The sequence below is a fragment of the Sitophilus oryzae genome, unplaced genomic scaffold (genome assembly GCF_002938485.1).
Source record: "Sitophilus oryzae breed Bouriz unplaced genomic scaffold, Soryzae_2.0 scaffold_812_pilon_pilon, whole genome shotgun sequence".
Taxonomy (NCBI): domain Eukaryota; kingdom Metazoa; phylum Arthropoda; class Insecta; order Coleoptera; family Curculionidae; genus Sitophilus; species Sitophilus oryzae.
Window position 1 is genome coordinate 311,520 of NW_022147431.1, and position 24,507 is coordinate 336,026.

At 32.7% G+C, this 24,507-nt stretch overlaps 2 protein-coding genes and 1 long non-coding RNA gene across 3 annotated transcripts in view; all 3 read left to right on the forward strand.

The window, feature by feature from the left end:
• Window positions 1–1,466: 1,466 nt before the first annotated feature.
• On the forward strand, window positions 1,467–2,039 carry LOC115889253. The gene is made up of 3 exons (XR_004051403.1): window positions 1,467–1,758; window positions 1,817–1,940; window positions 2,003–2,039. It is a non-coding gene; the product is annotated as an uncharacterized LOC115889253 (long non-coding RNA).
• A 3,795-nt stretch (window positions 2,040–5,834) lies between these two features.
• On the forward strand, window positions 5,835–7,661 carry LOC115889243. Its single transcript, XM_030909189.1, has 3 exons — window positions 5,835–6,617; window positions 6,719–7,445; window positions 7,522–7,661. Exons 1-3 carry the CDS (start codon window positions 5,835–5,837, stop codon window positions 7,659–7,661), a joined length of 1,650 nt encoding a protein of 549 aa, XP_030765049.1.
• Window positions 7,662–23,106: 15,445 nt separating this feature from the next.
• Window positions 23,107–24,507, forward strand: part of LOC115889245 (ammonium transporter Rh type A) — a 55,611-nt gene continuing 54,210 nt past the window's right edge. Inside the window, exons 1-2 of the mRNA XM_030909190.1 lie at window positions 23,107–23,326; window positions 24,108–24,294. Coding sequence (XP_030765050.1) covers window positions 23,107–23,326; window positions 24,108–24,294 — 407 coding nt within the window. The remainder of the gene's footprint in view (window positions 23,327–24,107; window positions 24,295–24,507) is intronic.

A 24,507-nucleotide genomic window follows, 5' to 3' on the forward strand; every position in this document is an offset into this window, starting at 1 on the left:
AATTAAAATATGCCACGCGTTTCCTTTGAAGGAAATTGATTTAAAAAAAAAATGTTAAATTGTTAAATTTTAAAATTATTAAATTGACAAGAAAAATTATGAAATTAAAAATTTATAGAGAACCGAAAAAAAATAAATAAAAAAAAACGTCTTATTAAACTGTGGAGTGTGCGTGCAAATAGGCCCTAGCTCTGCCGAAGAGATGGGGTGGGTTTTAAGCGCCACTGGCTTTGCACAGATAAGCCAGAAAACCCCCCAAGATATTCTTGGAATCTAACAAGACTTGTTATTAAAAAATATTAGAAGGATAAAAAATTAAGGGATGAATGAAACACTAAGATAAATTAATAGAGTATTGTATAATGATATTAAATTAAAAAAAAAAATGAACCAAATTTGATGACGTTGTATATACTAAATTTAATTAAAAATTGAAAACTAAACCGTATGTATGTACCTTGAACTCTGGAACCTTGAATCAATATAAGATAAACAAAAAAGGTAAGTAAGAAAAGGGAAAACAAATAATAGGGGAAGATAAAATTTCAGTAAACGTTTACTTGTTTCTGCTTCAAACCTGATCCAGCGACGTAGTTGCCAAGCTCAGTGCTTCAGAAGGATACCACCTCCAGAGAGACGTACTGAAAAAGTCTGTCAGAAAAAGCAAGCCAGAAAAATGCTTCGTAGAAAAATCCTCGTATAAAAGAAAAATCCTGGTCCAAAAAAGTTCTGGTCTCAAAGCCTGGTGGAAAAAATCTGGTCTTAAAAGCCTGGTCCAAAAAAAGCCCTAAACCGAGAGCGGTATTAGGTTTTACGAAATAAAAAGAAAGTTACCTAGAAGGGATAGGATTGAAACAAAAGAAACACAGCTATAATTAATTAAATAATCAAACACGTTTCAACTGTAGAAATATAAAAAATATCATAAAAAAGTTACCTTGTTGGGCTTCACAAAAATCTAGTTTTTTTTCTAATAGATGGATGTTCAAATTGCTGGATTCAGAAAGCAGAAATTACTGGAACAGGTGGTGGTTTTAAGTTCCTCTTCCCAAGAAAATCGACGGTGACAGAAATAAATCAAAAGGCTTTCCCTGTTAAGAAATAATTTGAATAGTACAAATCACACTAGACAAAATGGCGATCAAAAAAACTTACCAGCCACGAGCAGATTAAAATCCCGTATAAAACGGCTCAGAGATACTTTTAAAAGGTAAGGTACAACTCAAACAGCAAAAGTATCTCTTTATAGTTCTAGTCAGTGATTATCCCCAACAAACGGGTAAAACAGGAAAATTCCAACAAATTACACTGACTAAAACACCTGCTTTGAAGCTGAAGGGAAAAATGCGAAACCTACATCGATCAGATAGAGTTCCGCTCCGAAGAAATTTGACTTATACTACAAAGTTGCAATTTAATATTCTGGGAATTTAGAAACATTGCCAAAATAAACATTACTTAGAATTAAAAGTAAATTCCAATAGCCATTCAAACACAAACATACCAAACCTTATGCCGGTGACGATGCATACACAATATTACGGAAAGGATGTCGATTATGCAATCAATAATTATCAGAAAATACAAACATCAGAACCTAAAGGAAGTACTGCCCAACCTGACAACAGCGTGTGTGCGCCGAATTCACGCATCTCAACTGATCTGAGCAATTCAAATATAAATGACATTATTAATAATAATTGTTAACCCTACAATTTGCAGAAAATAAACAAATGATAAATTTCAAAAAATATGCAGGTAAATAACTTCATTTTGAGCTCTATAATGAAATATAGGATCAAATAATATTTTTTAGAGACAATCCACACTTGATAGGAAATCTTCTAAGATAATACAAGGGCAAGCAGTACCGCAGAACTACTAGAAATTACGGCAAATAGGCTAACATTCAGAAACATAAACAAGTCCAGAAATTAAAGGTAATATTTTTGGTGAATTTGATTATATTAGCATTAGATAATAAATTTTAATTATATTTTAGATTACTGATTGATTACTGACTTGAGATATGGCATAGAAAGCAAAATAAATTAAGCAAAGGAGAGTAAGAAAGATAATGAAATATAGCTGTAATGAATATTTGTTTATAAAAATTAAATGCAATAAATTTATTTATCAGCATAAATAAGAGTTTGATCTAACTTGTAAGAAAAATTGGTATATATTTTAAAACCTAGTTAAAGCTAAATTTGGACTGTTACAAATATTTTAAAATTCTGTGCAAAATTTATTTTTATTTAAAACTACTACTAAAAATCGTTACTTTTTGATAAAAAAAAACAGAAAAATGCATAAATCGTGTGTTAGGATAGTTCACCGGACCCAAAAAACAGGATATACAAGGATAAAAAATACCCAAATTTAGACGAGTTAAAAAAATGGTATTTCTGCCGAATAATAATAATAATAATAATTATTATTATTATTATTAATGCTAAAACAGATGTTAGCTGATTAGCTGATTGGGATAGAAATCAAGCGCCGAGTTTGTCTTTGCAGCGGAAAGCTGAGCAATTCCAACAGGAATTATACAGAATATCAGAAGATGTAGAAAACACAACAGTCGGAAGATCCGACATAAGAGAAATTTTAAACAAAAACCTAATTAAATCCTGGGAAAAGAAACCTTTGCATGGCCAACACAAGAGAAATAAAAAACAGTCAGATAATATTGATGGCTGCAATAGCTGGAAGTGGCTCTCAACTGGAATGCTTAAAGGTGAAACCGAGGCATTGATAGTTGCTGCACAAGACCAAGCAATAAGAACTAACTATATAAAAACAAAGATTGATAAAACGTCAACTAACCCAAAATGTCGTCTCTGTAGAGAACATAATGAAACGATAGAACACGTAATATCGGGATGCACGATTCTAGCAGGAAGAGAATATTTAAATCGTCATAACAGAGTAGCTTCCCAATTGCACTATAACATCTGTAAGTGGCTTAATATAACAATGTCGGCTGAACAATGGTATAAACACGACCCACCACCTGTATGTGACACTCCCGATGGAAAAACAAGGGTACTTTGGGACTATTCAATTAACACAGACAGGACGATACCAAACAACAAACCAGACATCATAATAAGAATGACAGATATAACTTACCTCATTGATATTGTCGCGACCCCGTTTTAGAGGGTTGCGGCTAGGGACGTTTTAGGTATCGAAGATCATTAAAACAATCAATATATATAAAAACAAAATATAAATTTATTAAAGAATTAAATACATTAATTTAGGTAGGAAAAAGTCAAGCAGAATACCTTTTGACCAATAAAATATACTTAGAGAAAATATATAAAAATATAAACTTACTTTACTGTCATTATGATACTTGAGAACTCAACTCAACTGAACAGCATGACTTCTTCATCTGTTCTCCTGAGAAAGCCCTCGACTCCCCCTCTGATTTACTTTTTTAATTATTCTCCCATATTGATATTTACAACAATAAGAATTAAACAAAGTTCACCTTCAGATCTTAGTCTGACGTCAACTTGTTCTAGTTTAATTCTTATTGTGCAAATATTATGCTTATTAAAATATATTCCATTTAATATATTGGGTGATTTATTTTAATGATAAATCTAAAATTCTTGCTCTTGACAATATTGCAGTTCCGGCTGATGGAAATGTATGCAGAAAAGAAGCGGAAAAAGTTGTGAAATATCGAGACCTAGAAATAGAAATTAAAAGAATGTGGAATACCCAAACAAAAATATTACCTGTTGTTATTGGTGCTACTGGTGTAGTGTCTAAGGCTCTCCCAAAATATTTAGATATCCTTCCAGGAGAACACAGCTTGGCAAATCTACAAAAAACAGCGATATTAGGCACTGCTCATATTATAAGAAAAACAATTGCAGATTAATTTAATTTATACTTACCTTTATGTGTATTTCTTTACCTCTGTATCAATATTTCACAAAATAAGTATTACTTGATCGACTACCTGCCTGGCCCTAGGAAAGCGGAGCTATCCCGGCCAGAACAGGATAACAGCCAGTTAAAACTGAGAAAGAAATAATAAATAAATAATAATAATAATAATAAGAGCCTTGGTACAAACAACAGAACCGTAAAAGAACGACTTGAAAAAGTATATATTAAGCGCTTAAGATCGGCCCTAGATAACGAGTTATGTGCAAAATTTAAAATCGAGACTGTCAACACAATTGCAGTCCCAGTTCTAAGATATAGTTTTGGAATAGTAAACTGGAGCAAGTATGAAATGCAGGCACTTGATCGGAAAACAAGAAAACTGCTAAGAAAGTTTAACCTACATCATCCTGCAGCTGATATCGATAGGCTATACGTATCAAGGTTAGAAGGAGGGAGAGGACTAATTCAACTAGAATCACTACTAAAGAGCAGCGTAATTGCGACAGCAAATTATTTAAAATCAGATTCTGGAGACCCGCTAAAACAGATGCTAGCTGATTGGGATAGAAATCAAGCGCCGAGTTTGTCTTTGCAGCGGAAAGCTGAGCAATTCCAACAGGAATTATACAGAATATCAGAAGATGTAGAAAACACAACAGTCGGAAGATCCGACATAAGAGAAATTTTAAACAAAAACCTAATTAAATCCTGGGAAAAGAAACCTTTGCATGGCCAACACAAGAGAGAAATAAAAAAACAGTCAGATAATATTGATGGCTGCAATAGCTGGAACTGGCTCTCAACTGGAATGCTTAAAGGTGAAACCGAGGCATTGATAGTTGCTGCACAAGACCAAGCAATAAGAACTAACTATATAAAAACAAAGATTGATAAAACGTCAACTAACCCAAAATGTCGTCTCTGTAGAGAACATAATGAAACGATAGAACACGTAATATCGGGATGCACGATTCTAGCAGGAAGAGAATATTTAAACCGTCATAACAGAGTAGCTTCCCAATTGCATTATAACATCTGTAAGTGGCTTAATATAACCATGTCGGCTGAACAATGGTATAAACACGACCCACCACCCGTATGTGACACTCCCGATGGAAAAACACGGGTACTTTGGGACTATTCAATTAACACAGACAGGACGATACCAAACAACAAACCAGACATCATAATAAGAATGCCAGATATAACTTACCTCATTGATATTGCAGTTCCGGCTGATGGAAATGTATGCAGAAAAGAAGCGGAAAAAGTTGTGAAATATCGAGACCTAGAAATAGAAATTAAAAGAATGTGGAATACCCAAACAAAAATATTACCTGTTGTTATTGGTGCTACTGGTGTAGTGTCTAAGGCTCTCCCAAAATATTTAGATATCCTTCCAGGAGAACACAGCTTGGCAAATCTACAAAAAACAGCGATATTAGGCACTGCTCATATTATAAGAAAAACAATTGCAGATTAATTTAATTTATACTTACCTTTATGTGTATTTCTTTACCTCTGTATCAATATTTCACAAAATAAGTATTACTTGATCGACTACCTGCCTGGCCCTAGGAAAGCGGAGCTATCCCGGCCAGAACAGGATAACAGCCAGTTAAAACTGAGAAAGAAATAATAAATAATAATAATAAAAAAAAAACATAGCCCGTTTGGGGCTCGGGCTAAAAGAATAACCCCAAGGAATCTCCTGCCCGTCGTAAAAGGCGACTATGTGGAGCAGCTGTCCGCTGTCCTTCGACACTTTTCCTATACATCACGTCTATCCCTATATCCAACCCTTGTTTTCCTAGTTTTCCTTTTCCAAATTATCCTTCTGCCGTCTGACACCCGGCTTCGAGTAGGTTCAGAGCAAGCCCCGCTTGGCGTAAAAGGCGACTAAAGGGGTCCCCATTTCAAATATGATGGAGAATCAAAATATAGCCTCGGATGAAATTTATAGTGAACGGAATTTAGGCAGAGGGTTCCGGGAACTAGAGCTACAGTCTCCCGAAGCCAGGAATGGAGCGAGTGGCATTCCGGCCCGTAGAGCTACCACAATGACCCATCAGGATCCCACAACAACAGAGAGCCCCACCCCTGAAAGCTCTACTAGTTTGCAAACCAGTCAAGGAGTTGCTGCTGGTAGAAAAACAACTAGAAAGAGAAAGAAAATAAATTGGAGCAAAGAAATGAATTGTAACGTAGTAAAAGCATTTCTATTCGTTAACGAATGTAGAGATGACCCACTTCCGGGGTGGAGACAAAAATTACACATGGAATTTAAACAACGGCATTCAGAACTTGAGCTCACGGAACAAAACCTAGCAGATCGACTGAGATTGATATATAGGAAGCAAATGGTAGCACTAGCTGAAATAGATGAAATCAGACGTAGCGTTGGAAGAGAAATCCACAACTCAGAGGAAGGTGAAAGCTCAGTTGTGTTAGCTGTACATGAAAGTGACACACCACATGAAACTTGCCAGACAAATGATACACCACATGAATCTTGCCAGACTGAAGCAGAAGAAAATAGAGCAGCAGCTGCATGCAAATTGAAAGAAAATTACCAGCTATTTGAAGATATCAACCCCTTATGTAGACTATACCTTCCAAAACTAAACATCAAGAAAGAAACCTTTAAAATCATAGAAGTAGTGAATGATGCTCTAGAAAAATTGTGGCTAGTGTTGACGACCTTGGTGAACTACATCGAGCCATATACGCTGCAGCCATCACGGTCCTTGAAATAAACCAACAACAACCCTACACTACAGAACTAACAAAAAAATCTAAAATACAGAAGCAACCTGCTTGGAAGAATAGACTACTATCCCAAATAGACAAATTAAGAGCAAAGGCGGACGTGATACATGAATACATCAACGGAAATACAAGCAGAAAAGTAAGGCATAAGATAGAGGATATTCTTAAAACGATCAAGCTCGAGAAATCTGACCCAGAATTCAACCGAAAACTTACATGCTTTAGAGATGAGCTTAGACAAAAATTTAAAGTGAAAGGGGCTAGACTAAAACGATACAATAAAACAACTAAACGAAAGGAACAGAATCGAGAATTTCAAAAAAACCAGAAGAAATTCTATCAAACACTGGAAAACCATAACAAAGAAGAAGTAACTGTGGAAAATGCTAATAAAGAGGAGTTTCTTAAATACTGGAGCAGTATGTGGTCAAAGCCTGCAGAATATAATAAAAAAGCTGCCTGGGTGCAATGGGAACAAGATAAAGCCAAAAACATCATAGAAATGACTAGTGTACCTATCACAGAAGAGGACATCAAATATGCCATAAAAAAGCTCAAGAATTGGAAAGCGGCAGGCCCGGACAATATACATAACTTTTGGATGAAACACTTTAAATGTCTACCTCTCGTGATTGTCCGATGTTTTGAACAAGCTCTTCAGAACCCCCAGGAATTCCCGAAATATCTTGCTACATTGCTACATACCTATTTACTATATAAGGGAGGAAACCAAAATGACCCTCAAAACTTCAGGCCAATTACGTGTTTGTCAGTTGTATACAAATTGTTTACATCGGTGATATACTCAAAAATTTATTTTATAATTATAACACTGTGCAGCCCAAAACATAGTAGCTCCTGAACAGAAAGGTTGCATACGCCGATCACTTGGCTGTAAAGAGCAGCTCACCGTGGATACTGTTGTTACGAGACAGGCTGTAGTAAAGAAAAGGAACCTTAGTACAGGGACATCATTTTAAGCGTCTCACTCGATTTATAATTTTCCTGTTTGGTATTTAAAGATAGTAGAAAGATTTTCTAAAGTAATTTTTTGCGAGGATGCCGATTCTCTACACCAAAATTTTTTAAAACGTCAATTTTGACAGATACGACGCCATCTTGATTTTTTTTAAATGAAAACCCCCACATATTTTAGCATGGTCCGGTAGACATATTTTAGCTAATTTCAAATATATATAGTTTAGTATACTTTGCTCTTACCGTTTTCGATATACAGTGGATTTAAAAATGAATTGTTCCAGAATCATTTTAAGTGTCTCACCCAATTTGAAATTTTCCTCTTTCCTATTTTAAGATAGTAAAAAGATATTGTCATGTAATTTTTCGCAAGGATGCCGATTTTCTACACCACAATTTTTTAAATCGTCAATTTTGACAGATACGACGCCATCTTGATTTTTTTTTAATGGAAACCCCCACTTATTTTAGCATGGTCCGGTAGACATATTTTAGCTAATTTCAAAAATATATAGTTTAGTATACTTTGCACTTACCGTTTTCGATATACAGTGGATTTAAAAATGAATTGTTCCAGAATCATTTTAAGTGTCTCACCCAATTTAAAATTTTCCTCTTTCCTATTTTAAGATAGTAAAAAGATATTGTAATGTAATTTTTCGCGAGGATGCCGATTTTCTACACCACAATTTTTTAAATCGTCAATTTTGACAGATACGACGCCATCTTGATTTTTTTTAAATGGAAACCCCCACTTATTTTAGCATGGTCCGGTAGACATATTTTAGCTAATTTCAAAAATATATAGTTTATTATACTTTGCACTTACCGTTTTCGATATACAGTGGATTTAAAAATGAATTGTTCCAGAATCATTTTAAGTGTCACCCAATTTAAAATTTTCCTCTTTCCTATTTTAAGATAGTAAAAAGATATTGTAATGTAATTTTTCGCGAGGATGCCGATTTTCTACACCACAATTTTTTAAATCGTCAATTTTGACAGATACGACGCCATCTTGATTTTTTTTAAAAGGAAACCCCCACTTATTTTGACATGGTCCGGTAGACATATTTTAGCTAATTTCAAAAATATATAGTTTATTATACTTTGCACTTACCGTTTTCGATATACAGTGGATTTAAAAATGAATTGTTCCAGAATCATTTTAAGTGTCTCACCCAATTTAAAATTTTCCTCTTTTCTATTTTAAGATAGTAAAAAGATATTTTAATGTAATTTTTCGCGAGGATGCCGATTTTCTACATTAAAATTTTTACAACGTCAATTTTGACAGATACGACGCCATCTTGATTTTTTTTAAATGGAAACCCCCACTTATTATTTTAGCATGGTCCGGTAGACATATTTTTAGCTAATTTCAAAAAATATATAGTTTAGTATACTTTGCACTTACTGTTTTCGATATACAGTGGATTTTAAAATGAATTGTTCCAGAATCATTTTAAGTGTCTCACCCAATTTAAAAATTTTCCTCTTTTTCTATTTTAAGATAGTAAAAGATATTTTAATGTAATATTTCGCGAGGATGCCGATTTTTACACCAAAATTTTTAAATCGTCAATTTTGACAGATACGACGCCATCTTGATTTTTTTTAAATGGAAACCCCCACTTATTTTAGCATGGTCCGGTAGACATATTTAGCTAATTTCAAAAATATATGGTTTAGTATACTTTGCACTTACCGTTTTCGATATACAGTGGATTTAAAAATGAATTGTTCCAGAATCATTTTAAGTGTCTCACCCAATTTAAAATTTTCCTCTTTCCTATTTTAAGATAGTAAAAAGATATTTTAATGTAATTTTTCGCGAGGATGCTGATTTTCTACCCCAAAATTTTTTAAATCGTCAATTTTGACAGATACGACGCCATCTTGATTTTTTTTTAAATAGAAACCACATCAAATTTTAACACTGCCCGGTAGACAAATTTTAGCTAATTTCAAAAATATATAGTTTAGTATACTTTGCATTTACCGTTTTCTATGTACAGGGGGTTGAAATCAAGAATTCCTCTAATTTTTATGTATTTGAATATGAATGCCATTCACTTACAACTGAGTGGTATTTGTATCCAAATGCATGAAATTTACGTAAATTGAGCTATCTTATGATAAATGACTAGCAGTTTAAAACTAAATTTTCATTTTTTTTATATATACAGGGTGGTCCGAACTGTATTCCGGAAACTTCGGCAGCATACACTGCAGATAAAAATAAGTAAAAAAGTTCGTATAAATATATGTCCTACAATACTTAGTTTCGGAGATACAGGGTGTAGAAGTTTCATTTTCATTTCGATTTTTTCGAATTAATTTCTGAAGTAACGTCAACATTTGGCTGAAAATTCGTATCTGGGAGTCTTGGAGTTGACATGAGAAACTTGATTCTGATGTCAATATGACTCTTATTTGTAGGGGGCGCCACCTACATGTGTTTTAACTGTTTTGAAAAGTAATAACTTTTCGCCCATACCTGTATAAAACTACTGAGTAAAAAAATATACATTTTCTTGACTTTTTTTTAGTTTTACCTTTTTTGATCTTAAAAAGAACTTTTTAAAATTAGTAATTAGTAACGATTTAGTTAGTTCGCAATCGATAGCTTCCTGTAAAGTACTATATAATAGTTGTTTAATCTTGTATTATTAATAACTTCCTATACCTAAAATCAATATTTAATGAGAAAATTGTGTTTTTTTGAAAATATAAGACAAGATTTGACTTTCGGTCTTCTTCTTGTATTATGATGGCTCTGATACGAGGCAATTACCTTTTAGTCTCTCAATCTCATTAAATCATTAAAAGTATCAAATCTGTGTGCTACAGTATGGGATTTCTGTCTCATAATAATGAATATTACGTTTATTTACAAATCCATTACTTTTAAAGGTAGCTTCATCAGACAATCAAATTTTAGTTAAATGTCCCAATCTTCATGAACTGTATTAAGCATATGTATTGCGGTTTGAATCGCCCCGAGAATCACCCTGTATGTTGACAAAAATATTTTGAAAATATGCGTTACAATGGCCCCCATCTTATGTAAAAATTTGAAATAAAAATTACAAACCTAAAACGTAATAGGTAAAAAGCTTTTTTGGAGGCCTGGGTCACTCTGTATATAAGTATGTATACAACTAGTAGCCTAAGAATTATTTACAGTTCGTCCCATTCTAAAACAAGAACACACCATTACACACATAATAACTCTAGGAAGAGGTATTTGTACTTTGGTGGTAAAAATATTTTAAACGAGGCCGAAGGGGCAGATATAATAATACAATAAAATGTAAAAAAGGGCGAGTAAACACCTTTGTTTATTTGTTGAGCAAAATTCCTTTAGAATATCGTATATAATGACCAAAATATGACGCAATTTTAAAAAAAAAAATGTCACTTTCTGACTTCAACGTTTATATTCAAATTTGTTATGATCTACAACAGTTAAGTAGTAATTGAGACAAATTATAATTCAATTACCGGCTACTACGTTCTTGTTTTAATAGCTCAAAATTAAATTAAATATAATTAGAAATTATTTTAATTGTGAGAGGCTCCCTTGTGGGACGCCTATGTACGGCGATTACGGCGCGGCGGAAACAATACCTACCTGTGAAAAGACAAATTCGGGTAATTTGAGCTTATTTTTTCACACATTTGACACTGTCGTACCATATTGAAAATTCGCAGATTCAAAAGTACGTTAAACAAAAGCAAAAACTACTGAAAAACACTGAAAAGTTCACTTCGGACTTGATTCCGACTTCAAACACACCGTAAACTAAACGTAGTACGCTATAACGGACCAAGGGCCGTCGCGAGGGGTGGTGGGACGGTCGGCTCATTTCATTCTGGAAGACTAGCAGCGACGTTGCCAATAGTTCTAGACGTTTCAGCACATTAAACAGTAAACATGTCCTTTAATAGTAACGCATATATCCTCTGGTTAATAACATATTATTACGCATGCTTCTTTAAAAATAAACTATTAATTTAATTAAGAAATTGAGATTTATTGATATCCGGTTAAGGTTTTAAAGTCACCTTTTCTGCAAATCAAACTAAGTAGATAGGCGCAAATTTGAGATGTGGCAATGTCGCCTTCTCTATCTCAGTTGGTTTTTACAGTACGTAGTCAACCTCCGATTGTTTGATCGAGTTAAAATGCAAAATGTGATATCTGTTCTTCCTAAATCTATGTACGGTACCTATTACATAGGGCTATTGCAACAGTAAATTTTTATCAAAGCGACCTCAGGATATTTTCTCTTATATTTTATTCTGTATGGTAAAATTTTGTTTTTCTATCCATCCTATAAAAATAAAACAAAACGGAATCTGTAACAGGTCGCTTTACTTTTTGACTATACACAATTTATCTAAAAATGATTCGAAAAACTTTACCTGGGGAAGTCTTCTGATGATACATGGTCCCTCTAAATCATCATATCAATCAACAATAAGTCACTGCCCACTTTTTAGTTATTTACTTAATATGTACAATAATCAGTAAAAAGAGTAATTAAACATGGAATTCACATTAAAAAACGTAGACAAAACACTGTAATAACCGGCAGAATTAATTCAAACTCTGATTCAAACTAAGCCAAATTCCCAAATAATGCAATTCTGCATTTTCAGCCTGTCGCCTAAAATCTCTAGGGCTGATCGGGAAGTGATACATATTTTTAACGAACGGCTTTTAAGGTTCATATTTACATTTGAGGCTCGCCTCAATACGGTCTTTTTACGCGCTACTACTCCATACATTTTATCTCTCTCTTCAACTAAAGGTTTTACCTATGCTTTTTCTTTTCATTCTATAGAGTTAAGATTCCAGTGAACGCTGTCGCTCCATCAGTGCGATATACCACAATATGCTAGACAAGGAAAAGCGAGAGGCAAACCTCTGCACATATACTTCTTAAAGAACAAATGAGATGGATATACATTGTCGAGTTTGTCGCATATGGGAAAGGAAGCGCGTTTAAAGGAATACCATCCACGTAATTTATTGTAGAATAACGGTTAAAAAATACAATTATTCTTGATGCAAATAGGGAAAAATTATAAAATTGTGATTAAAGATGTATCGATTAATACATGTAACTTTTCAAATGTATTGGTGAGGCACTGCCTCATCTGCCTCATAGGACAAGCCGCCCCTGCCACAAGGATAAATTTACTTTTTAGTTGCGGCTCTGACTATTAGGTAGTAATGTAAACAATAAATTAACAAATAGAGAAAGGAATACAAGCGTTTGTTGCCTCATTTTGTTAGTTCTTTTATGCATTTTTTATAAACCTTTTGATGTCGCCACAAATCAGATCTTTATATGTCACGCAACAATGTGCCTTCATAATGTATTTGTAACATGTATTCGCAAGAGTCCTGGTTTTTGATATCTCTAGAAATAGTATTAATTGTACTTTATTGGCTATTTGCAAAGTATAAACATGAAGAAGTTGTAATCAGCTCTAAATATAATCGTAAGTATTTATCAAATACCAATAAGGTCCGTTGTACATCAGGGTGACGTCTCTCATAGGCCGCGGAAGCTCCAAGGAGAACGGTAGTTTTAGTTGAGTGCTTTAAGCCCTTATTACTTATTTAAGGGATACAAACCTCGGAATTAATTTACTGTGAACGAATTTTTATAAAAAAATTTGCATTGTATTGTTAATAAGATATATTAAAAAGTTTATCCATTTAAATTCGTTGCTTTCACTTTAGTAGTTAAATAAACACACATATACAAATGCATACATACAAGATGGCTTCGTATTCAGGAAACGCTCTGTATCAGGATTCCTATTTGAGATTTTCACTCCAAACTTTTTACACAATTTGTGTTTAATGGTAGCTCACATTTCAAAAAACTTTTTATAGATACACAGGGTACACATACATACAGGGTTAGTCAAATATATTTTTACTCTCAACTCTCAAGTTTTAGTTTTTCAAATGAAACGTTTCCTATAATCCTGTTTAGTTCAGTGAATTTGCTATAAAATTCCGGTTCCAAAAATACCTTAGTACTATAGAGTATACTGAGTGGTTTTTGTAATTATAACCACGTCCATGGGGACGTCAATCTAGACGTCCAGGAACCATCGTATGAGAACTTCTAATCGAGACGATCGACTTATTGTAAGTTTATCGCTAAGAAACCGCCGTTTACCAGCTTTTCAAATTTATAATGGATTGCACCTAAGGAACGTACAGCTAGTTCCAAAAAAAATTAATACGACTCTTTAGACATTTTTTCGAATATTTAGGCATTGTATATTTATGTGTCAAGTATTTTGACATGTTAAGGTTATTGTGACATTGTATAAAACAACTTTGCTTTTGACAAAGTGGCAAATACATTTTTCAGAACGTCAGCATGACATGAGTAGAGAAATGGGGGACTGGTATCATAGAATTTACTGCCCGAAATAATAAAAATATGTTTTAAATCGTATTCAATTTTATTGGAACCAGCTGTACATATTAACTAACGGCCTATAAGAAGAAGACTATATATAAGAATCGCTTTTAAAACGTCCTTCGGCATTGTGTAATTTCATTAGCCTTGTCGCCATTGGTTTCGTTCATCCCAGTCTCCGTCAGAGGCGTCAGATCCCTTGAGCTCATCGCCTTCTTGACACCCTCTATCCAGTTTGTCCTTGGTCTTCCCCATTTCCTCCTCTTTTGTGGAAGTCAGTTTAGTACCTTTTGCGTGTTGTCTATCCTTCTCAAATATCCATACCACTTCAGTTGGGCAATCTCTATATCCTCTACTATAGTTTTCTGCCTATCCATTTTGTCCCTGATTGTCTCGTTTCGTACTCTATCCAGCTTTGATGTTCGTGCTGATCTCTTTATCGCGTCCATTTCTACCGCCAGTAATTTTCTTTTGTTATTCTCCGTTAACCTCCATGTTTCCGCCCCAAATAACAGATCGCTCTTGATTATTGCATCATAAATCCTGAGTTTTATGTCTTTACCTATTTCGTTACCCCAGAGCTGCCCAGAGTATATTATTCAGACATTTTATTGCATTTCTGGCCTTGACTATTCAAGAAGAAGATTAAATGCAGCAAATCTTATGTCAAAAAGGCCTGCTTCCGGACAAGAACTTACTAGATCTGTTGACTAGAACCAAAAGCAAAGGTATGGTCTTAATGTAAAAATTACGAAAAAATGTTAGGGTCTTCTTCAAAACCGAATATCTCCAATAAAAATAAAGCTAATGAGATGAACCAAAAAACAACCTATCGAGAAAGGATGTATCTAGATGATAAAGTTATTTTTGAACTTCTGGCTGTTTTCATATATTCCACAGGGTGTTTCAAACTTTCACCAAAATATCAATATTTTGTCTTCCGTCATATAATTAACAGATGGGGAGTTTCATGTGTAATTTAGAAAGAGATACTAAAAATACAAATAATTTGACTACATACTGCTTAAAAAATTATCAAAATCGGTCCACTAGAAAAAAATATATTAAACTTTAAAATACATCAACGTTTTAAGGTGTCCATTTTTCCTGTCGGTGAATATATTTCAAAGACATTTACATTTTAGTCATATACTTTTCTAATGAAACTAGAATCCAAAAATCAATTAATATACAGGGTGTTCCATTACAAAAAACACAACTTTGATGTGTAACTTTTTTTTGGGACACCCTGTACTACTCTATATAATTTTAGAAAATGCTTTAAATTGACTTACATAAGCTCACAAAATTTCACTTCAATACAAATTTTTGTTCTCCTTGCAAAAACCTCGTCGTATATGACGCGCCACCCTGTATAATTTGATTTCAATCAAAATTTCAATGATTAGAATATAAGCAGAATAGGTATAGCTTATGCATTAGATTCATTTATTTCAAAATAAATTTTCTTAGGAAACAAATTAAAAAAATCAAAAAGTTAAGAAGGAAATAAATAAGAATTTACTAAAATTACTAAAATAAAAAATTAACAGCAACGGAAAAAAATGGGTAAACATTTTAGTATTTTATTAATAAAACACAATACAGGAGGTTTCAGATTAATACATTGAAAATTCACAATTGAATTCCGAGGTAAAAGTCTCTGGGCACTCCACTATTTATATCGAAAGCAATAAAAATATATAGAATTATACAGGGTGTCTCCAAAAAAAGTTACACATCAAAGTTGTGTTTTTGCTAATGGAACACCCTATATATTAATTGATTTTCGGATTTTAGGAAACAAATAAATTTGAGTTTTATTAAAGAAGCATATATCTAAAATCTAAGGATTTTGACATATTTCACATTTTGCGAAAATGAAGAGTAAATTTTAAATTTCGATAACAACTACCTAAATTTTAGTTGACCTTGTATAGCCTGATATTTAATTACAGTAACCATTGTATGTTAAACCAAATTGAAATTTGGCGCGAAAAATTATACAGGGTGAGACAAAGTTAATATGGAACATTAGTCACTTTTTGTCAAGTTACACCTTTATTTTAAATGGAACACCCAGTATATTTTTCAGATGTTCAATGGGGAATTTATATATCTGCAAAATATTATTAAGGTTGTCTACCCCTCAGTCAAAGATTTTTTCTAGATATTTTATGATTTTACTTCAGTAGATCTTTATTATTTGAAAAAATGTAGGTGGCTGTATGATATACCCTTGGATATACCTTTTGTTAATTTAACAGAAATTAAAGATTGTAGAGTAAAACATTCAACGATAATAAAAAGATACACGTTTAAAACATATGTTAATTATTGCAGAATTAAAACTAGATATCAACCTATAATTATGTGACAAAAATTAGCTAAATGAAATCAAATGCTCAAAATGCTTCCTTTCCTGTTAACTGCATAAAATTATTGTCTTTTCAAAAGGATCTTTTCATTTTAAAAGGCGTATGTGGAGTTCTACCTCGAAAAGCAGCTAAAGTAATTTCTCTCATGTTGTCGACAATAGTTGGTTCAGTTTTGTAAACACTGTTTTTAACATATCCCCATAAAAACAACAGACTAGACTAGGTAGGTCAGGAGCATTTAAGTATTCTGTTAATTTGCACACTGCATTCACCAACTAATAGAATCATATCAGTTCTCTCTGATGTAGTATAAGTTTGCATTTTCGCCTAATTATACAGCTATGTTGAAGTAACTTCAGACATATCACAGCCACCCTAGATTTTATTAAATAATAAAGATCCACTCAGATCAAATCATGTAAATGAAAATATCTAGGAAAATCTTTGTTTGAGGGGTAGGCAACCTAATAGTATTTTGAAGAGACATGAATTCTCCATTAAATATCGGAATAATATACTGGGATTTAAAATAAAAGAGTAAGTAACATGCTTTTAAGTGTTACTAATATTCAATATTAATTTTGTCTGACCCTGTAAAACTTTTTAAAATAAGTTACAAGAAATGTTGAACACATATACCTCGCATACGAGATTTTGGGCCTTAAGCTAAACATCGACAAAACCAAAATCATGTGCACTCCCCCGGAAGATCACAACAATGCTATAAAAATCGGAGAACTATTGGAATATGTGGCGGAATTCAATTATCTCAGCAGTTTGATTTCCCCAAAAGGCCAATATTGACTCTGAAATTCAGCACAGGATTAGCGGCGCCTCAAGAGCATTCTGGAAATTAAAAGACAGAGTTTTCTACAATCATGACTTGAGTACAAAAACGAAACTTGCAGTGTACCGAGCAATTATAATCCCCACCATGTTATATGGGAGCGAAACCTGGGTGCCGCGCCGTACCACCGCCGACACAAACGCATTAAACAAGTTGCAATAGAGACACCATAGACAACTCTTTAGAATCCGGTGGTTCCATCATGTCTCAAACGTATCGGTTCTTGAAAAAGCTAACATTTTCAAGGACATTTTCCAAAACTTTAAGGGGATTAACATGCAGAATGAGTGGAAAAAAAAGCAGTTCACAACAGAACGCAATGGAGAAGAATTGTAAACTCAGTTAACAGCGACAACCAAACAGTAAAGAGGCAACAAAGCAATGAGATTTTTGAATGTCCGGAGTGCGGTAGGCAGATATCATCACGTATCGGGCTTTTCAGTCACAGAAAAGCCCATGAAAGAAATCGCCTTGCGTGACCATCTTCTGAAGTGTGTCGAATACTCGTTAGCGAGTAATGGCAATATATGTATGTATGTTTTGGATAAGTTTTAATTTGATTAAAGTAAGATAGTTAATTTAACTACATATTAGGCTATACCGGGTAAATTCCAATTTACGTAACTTTTATTGTAATTTAAAAATCGTTCTTTATTTCTAGAAAATGTTAAATATGTCAAACACCTTACATTTCAGTCATAGATTCTCTCTTATAAACTTCTCTTATAAAACTCACCTTTATTTAGGGTGTTCCATTACAAAAAAACACAACTTTAATATGTAACTTTTTTTGGAGACACCTACTAGAACTCTCTATATTTTTAAAAAGTGCTCTGAATTAACCTACATATGCTCACAAAATTTCATTTCAATACAAACTGTCGTTCTCCTTGTAGCCTCCACGTCGTATAAGAGGCGCCACCCTATAGTGTATCCCTTTTTCGTGTGTTTTACACGGTATCTATCGTTTATGAGTAGAAGTACAAATATATGCTGTTTGCAGATGCTTTTTTATGAAAGAAAAGTTACTACACTGAGAGAAAAAACGTTGTAAAATAAAAAAAATCCTAACGAATCAAATAAAATCAAACATATTTTGACCTCATTAATAGTCTTAATTGAATTAATAAGACATCTGTATACAGGGTCCGGCAATAGTGCGTCGGGCATCTGTAGCTCCTAGAATAAAAAACTTGAGAATTTTGTTTAAGTGCAAACCTAAAGTATGTACCAGGATGTATTTCAGGAAAATATTTTAACTTCTATAGGGTGGCTCAAAAAAGTGGACCTGGATGATTTTTTTAAATGGAACAACCTGTATATTATTGCATTTTTGGCATCCTTTCAGATCACCTTACATAACCCTAAGATATGAATAAATATAGTTCGATAGTTTCAGAGATATTAAAAAATAAATCAAAAATATATTTTTTTCAGCCCTTCTTAAAAAAATTATTAAAAATACAAGAACTTTTCTGAAATCAAAACTACATTAGGTATTTACATTAGATGGTCTGTTCTTACTTTGCTATAAATATAAAAATCTTAAATTATACAGGATGTTCAAAATTCTACGCCAAACTTACTAAAATATAAAATAATTTTTCTTCGTTTTTTTTAAATCGAACACCCTGTATATTATTTTTTCAATAGATGGAGAATTAAAAAATGAACATTTTTTGTATTTAGAGTATTTCAAAATTTTTAACGGTTTCGCAGATATTTGCGGTTTTATATTTCATATAGCATTTTCCACAGTAAATTTTTATCAAAGCCAACCAATGATTTTTCTCTCATATATTACCATTGAAAGCGCCATATGAAATAATAACTGCGTGTATTTGCGAAATCGTTAAGAATTTTGAAATACTCTAAATACAAAAAATGTTTATTTTTTACTGTTCATCTAATAAAAAAAATAATATACAGGGTGTTCCATTTAAAAAAAACAAAGAAAAAATATTTTATATTTTAGTAAGTTTGGCGTAGAATATTGAACATCCTGTATAATTTACGATTATCATATTTATAACAAAGTGAGAACAGACCATCTAATGTAAATATCTAATATAGTTTTGATTTCAGGACAGTTTTTGTATTTTTAATAATTTTTTTAAAAAGGGCCGAAAAATATATATTTTTGATTTATTTTTTAATATCTCTGAAACTATCGAAATATATTTATTCATATCTTAGGGTTATGTAAAGTGATCTGAAAGGAAGCCAAAAATGCAATAATATACAGGGTGTTCCATTTAAAAAAAATCATCCAGGTCCACTTACACTTTTTTGAGCCACCCTATAGAAGTTAAAATATTTTCCCGAAATACATCCTCGTACATACTTTAGGTTTGCACTTAAACAAAATTCTCAAGTTTTTTATTCTAGGAGCTACAGATGCCCGACGCACTATTACCGAACCCTGTATATTGATTTTATGTATATACTGGTACATATAAAACATACATGATCATTGTCATTGTTAGTGGTATATCAGATTTAGAATAAGAATGCTGCTTATTTGATTTAAAGAAATATATATTTGATTATTAATGTTTTCCATTTGTTTTTCAAATGCATTCCTTTTATTTCAAGCCTTTCTCTTTATACAATTTTGAAGTGCAATGCTTAATTATTTATTAATATGTCACTTTGTTTAAAGTTTAAGTCGATTTTAATCGAATAAGATCAGTACTAACAATTTAAATGAAATAAATATCAAATTTATTAGTAAAATAACTTTATTTCGGAATTAATCTTTTGGTGATAAGTAGGTAAATACAATAATTGTATTGAATGTCTCCCAAAATAAAAGATAATAGATACAAGGGTATCCCGGTGAATTTTGTCTAGTGACGAATGGTTTTTGTAATGTCCTGGAATTGATCTGCCTTTATTAGACTCCCCTTCAAAAGTCACAGTCTTCGGTCCATCTTAAAACTGGAGTTAACCTGAAACAGACAATTTTTCTATACAGACTATACAGGATTTTCAGGTTTTCTAAATCGTATAATTGCAAAAAACAGTATTTTTTTAGATTCCTAATGCCACTATAGATGAGAAAACCGCGTTAGGTTGAATTTAAAAAAGTGGGGTTCTTCGGCTCAGCATCATTTCCATCACTTTTAAAGAAAAACTTTGGTTTTGCCATATTGCTACTAAATTAATATTAATTTTTGATTATTCTAAACAACTAACTAAAACAACCCAAGTAGCATTTGGACGTTATCTAACGTCGGGTATACGTCGCGTTCAATAAACCCGACGTCGGGTACCAACGTCGGTTCGACCGCCTGACGACCCTTATTTGCACCTAAATGGGGAATACAGATTCGGGTCGCCTCGACGTTGGTATCTGATCTAATAGGGAATGTAATTCTACAAGTTACCGACGTCATATTACGTTGGATTTTAGTTACTTAAAATTCGTCGCTAAGCACTTACGTTACATTTGGTTTCATATTCGCTACCAAGAATACATAAAAACCTAACCAAACTACAAATGGATTCATAATCACTCCTCGAATATAACTATAAGTGCCTATCTAATTTCATATTATAATAATTCTGAATCATTAATCCAGACATCAGTTTTGTCAACGGAAGTCACTTTTTTGATATATCTGATTAAAATACTCCGGAAAACAACGAGCGCCTTCAAAATTAGGTAGATTTATGAAATAAAAATATCTATAAAAAAGTAACTCGCAAAATATTTTTTTTTTATTTTCTAGCTGGTTTAATCATAAAAGTGTACTGTGGTTCCCCCCAAACTCAACCTTATCAATATTATTCTACTAGAAATCGAAATGTGAATATAAATTTTAAAAACAAAAAACGATTGTAAAATGGCTGACAATCGGATACTTGCTAAGAATGGCGGATTTCTGTGTCCGACTTAATATGAACTATCAATATACCAATTCCGACCGGGTCTCCAACATTAGTCGTCTCACACGACCGAAGTCATCAAACCGGACGACCGGCAATCGTATTATGACGTATATAATTCCAACGTACGCCACGTAACCTCACTTTGCGTATCAGTGATTTGTGGATTTGTGCAACTATATTTTAGTTTTTGTTTTCTCCTTAAAAAAAATGGGCAGCCACTTTTTTAAGCCTAACCTCAGATGTGGGAGGAGGATGGGGTCTGCTGGTTTCCTAAGCTAAAAAATGAAATTAAGATGCACCAGTGTAATTCAGCATCTCTTCCGGATAAAAAGCATTTATGGGTGGAGGCAAGACATCAGTACTACTATTATTATTTTGCACAAGCCACGACCTCTTTCTGTAAAATGTAGATGAATGTCTAAATGCCTTTTTAGTGTTTTTTTAGGCATAATAAAAAAATTAAGTTTGTTTACAAAAACTTTTTATTAGGTTATGTTCATGATGTTCATTAGGTCGCAAATGCTACTTAATGGGTTGTATTTACGGACGTAAATAGAGATACGTAAATTAGGTTATAAATATGAACATAAAATACAACAAAATATAATTGGACCTTACTTTAGGGATTATCAGTGTATCAGTATCAGTATTATCAGTATCCTATTCTGACAACGGGTAGACGTCGGGCTAGTTCTAGTATATGTACGTCGTGCAAGCTAACGTGGGAACGACGTTGGGAAATTAATAAAAATGGTACGTTGTTATTTTGTACGTCGACAGATCGTTGGATTTACCGACTCGGATCCAACGACGTCGCTTTTAATAGGAAAGCGACGTCACCGGTCGTATCACCAGCACCCGACCTAAATTTGCACAAAGTCTGACGTCGCTTCAGGTCAGATTTAGTTCGAACTCAGATAGATGCTACTTGGGAACACATTACCTCTAAACGATACAATTCTCCTATTTGTCACTAACAACTGTCATACACAATAAATACCATTGTACCTACTATTCAAAGTAATGAAACGCGACAAAAATCATATAAAAACGTGTGGCTGATCGGGCTTATCCCGTCAATCACGCCAAACACCATCTTTCGATGTCCACCTCGATTGACTTTCTATTGGAGAGTATTAATCATGTGGCAAAAGCCTACCAGAAATGTATAATGTATTTAAACTGTTACCAATTCTTATAGAAATAAAATACTTTTGTGCTTAAAATAAATTTCGAATGCTTTAATTTTTATTATGTATATAAAGCAATATTATATTAGAGAGTATTAATCATGTGGCAAAAGCCTACCAGAAATGTATAATGTATTTAAACTGTTACCAATTCTTATAGAAATAAAATACTTTCGTGCTTAAAATAAATTTCGAATGCTTTAATTTTTATTATGTATATAAAGCAATATTATATTATCAGCAATCGTTTATAAAACTTAGTTCCTGTAATACAGGGCAAATTTGAAATTGTTGTATTTTCGAACTCTCTCATATCTTGGTTATCGTATAACTTATCGAAAAGGTGGAGTCTAATAGAGTTTTTCACGTAAAATTTACTGCCTAACTAAAAAATGTTGAAAATTTTATATTTTTCTTGACATTTTCTTGTTTTAAATCGGCACTATCACTGAGTTGAGGTAAAACGGTTGAAAATATCAAATAGGAAGCAAAATTGGAGTTTCTTAGATAATATTGTGCTACCCTGTATATGCAAATTATCCCTGAGTTTTTAAAGAAAGACAGCTTAAATAGATATTTAAAATTTAAATTTTTATTTTATCGGTAACCAGAATCTCACATCTGTATGGTACAAAACAAGACGGCTATGTATTAGACTTTGTATTATTTTAAACAGTAAAATGACTGTACCGTTGAAAAAGAATAGCGTGTGTGAAAAAATTGTGCGTCGTAAATTAGCTATCTTTGTTTTTTTCCTGGAATGCATTTTATTGATACTATTTAAAGCATTTGGAGCATACACATCAAGAGCTGATGGTTCCAATATCTATAATAGCATTGAACCATTATTTGGTGGCTTCAATTCTAGAAAATTCGAAGAAATATTTAGAATATATTCGAGTAAGTTGTATTCTGACCAGTAAAGTATTCGGATATTGCAAAAATGATCCTGATACTGAACTTAGTGAGATATGTATATGTATAACAATATATTTTTCTTATTTTGATTTCTTGTTCGTGTTGAACAATTTTTACTCTGTATTCTGATATGTTTTTTCCTTATAGAATAATCCATAAGATATATGACTGATTATGCTTCTGCGAAAGCTGGCAGGTTTGTTTACACATCATTTTAACTTACAACTGATACAGAAACTTTTGGTAAATCCATTGAGCCACGGCTCCATTTCAGTTTCAATTTTTCTGTCATTTTTTATGGTTTAGACATACGATAACTGACAACTGAACTGGAACTAAATCTGATCGGAAAACTGAACTGACAGTCGAAAAGTGCCTTTTTAGGATATTGTAACAGAACTTAAATTAAGTAACATTCTTAAAAACCGTAAAATGTTTGTGTAGCATGCGGTATATTTCGGTTAAAAAACTAGATAAATAAGAGAATAATTTTTCATCGGTAAGTAACTATATAGGGTGAGTCTTAAATATGTGCAAATATTTTCAGGGCTGATTGATCTCGATAAAAGAAAAAAACATATTTTCTCTTTGCCGTTTTTTCAAAGAAGTCCAAAATAACCCAGTTATTTTACTTTGAAAATTTACAAAAAAATATTTTTGCTTACATTTTCAGAACCACAGGATCATTTCTGTGTTTTCTTTCTTGTAAATTTAATATACTACCTATTACCTATAGACTGCCCCTGAACACATTTTTCTTTAGTTTTCCAGGACGTTCATGTCATGATCTTCATTGGGTTTGGTTACTTAATGGTCTTTTTAAAAAAATATGGATACAGTTCGGTAGGATTCAACTTTCTAGTCGGCGCAATTACTTTACAGTGGAGTATTCTATGTCAAGGATTTTTCGAATTGACTGATGATTATAAAATAGAAATTGGTTTAATGAGGTAATCATTTCAAACGTTCTAATATTAAACTAACATAAAACTTAATCTTTGCCAATAACTAGACTTAAGTATTTAGGATTTTAATACAAGTTTTTGGAAATTCCGAACAAGTAAGCTGTGAAATTCGGACAAAATCCATCTTCGTCTAAAATCAAATTATGAATTTATTTAGATTGTTGATAGAATGTTAATTAACATCTCATTTTTTGCGGT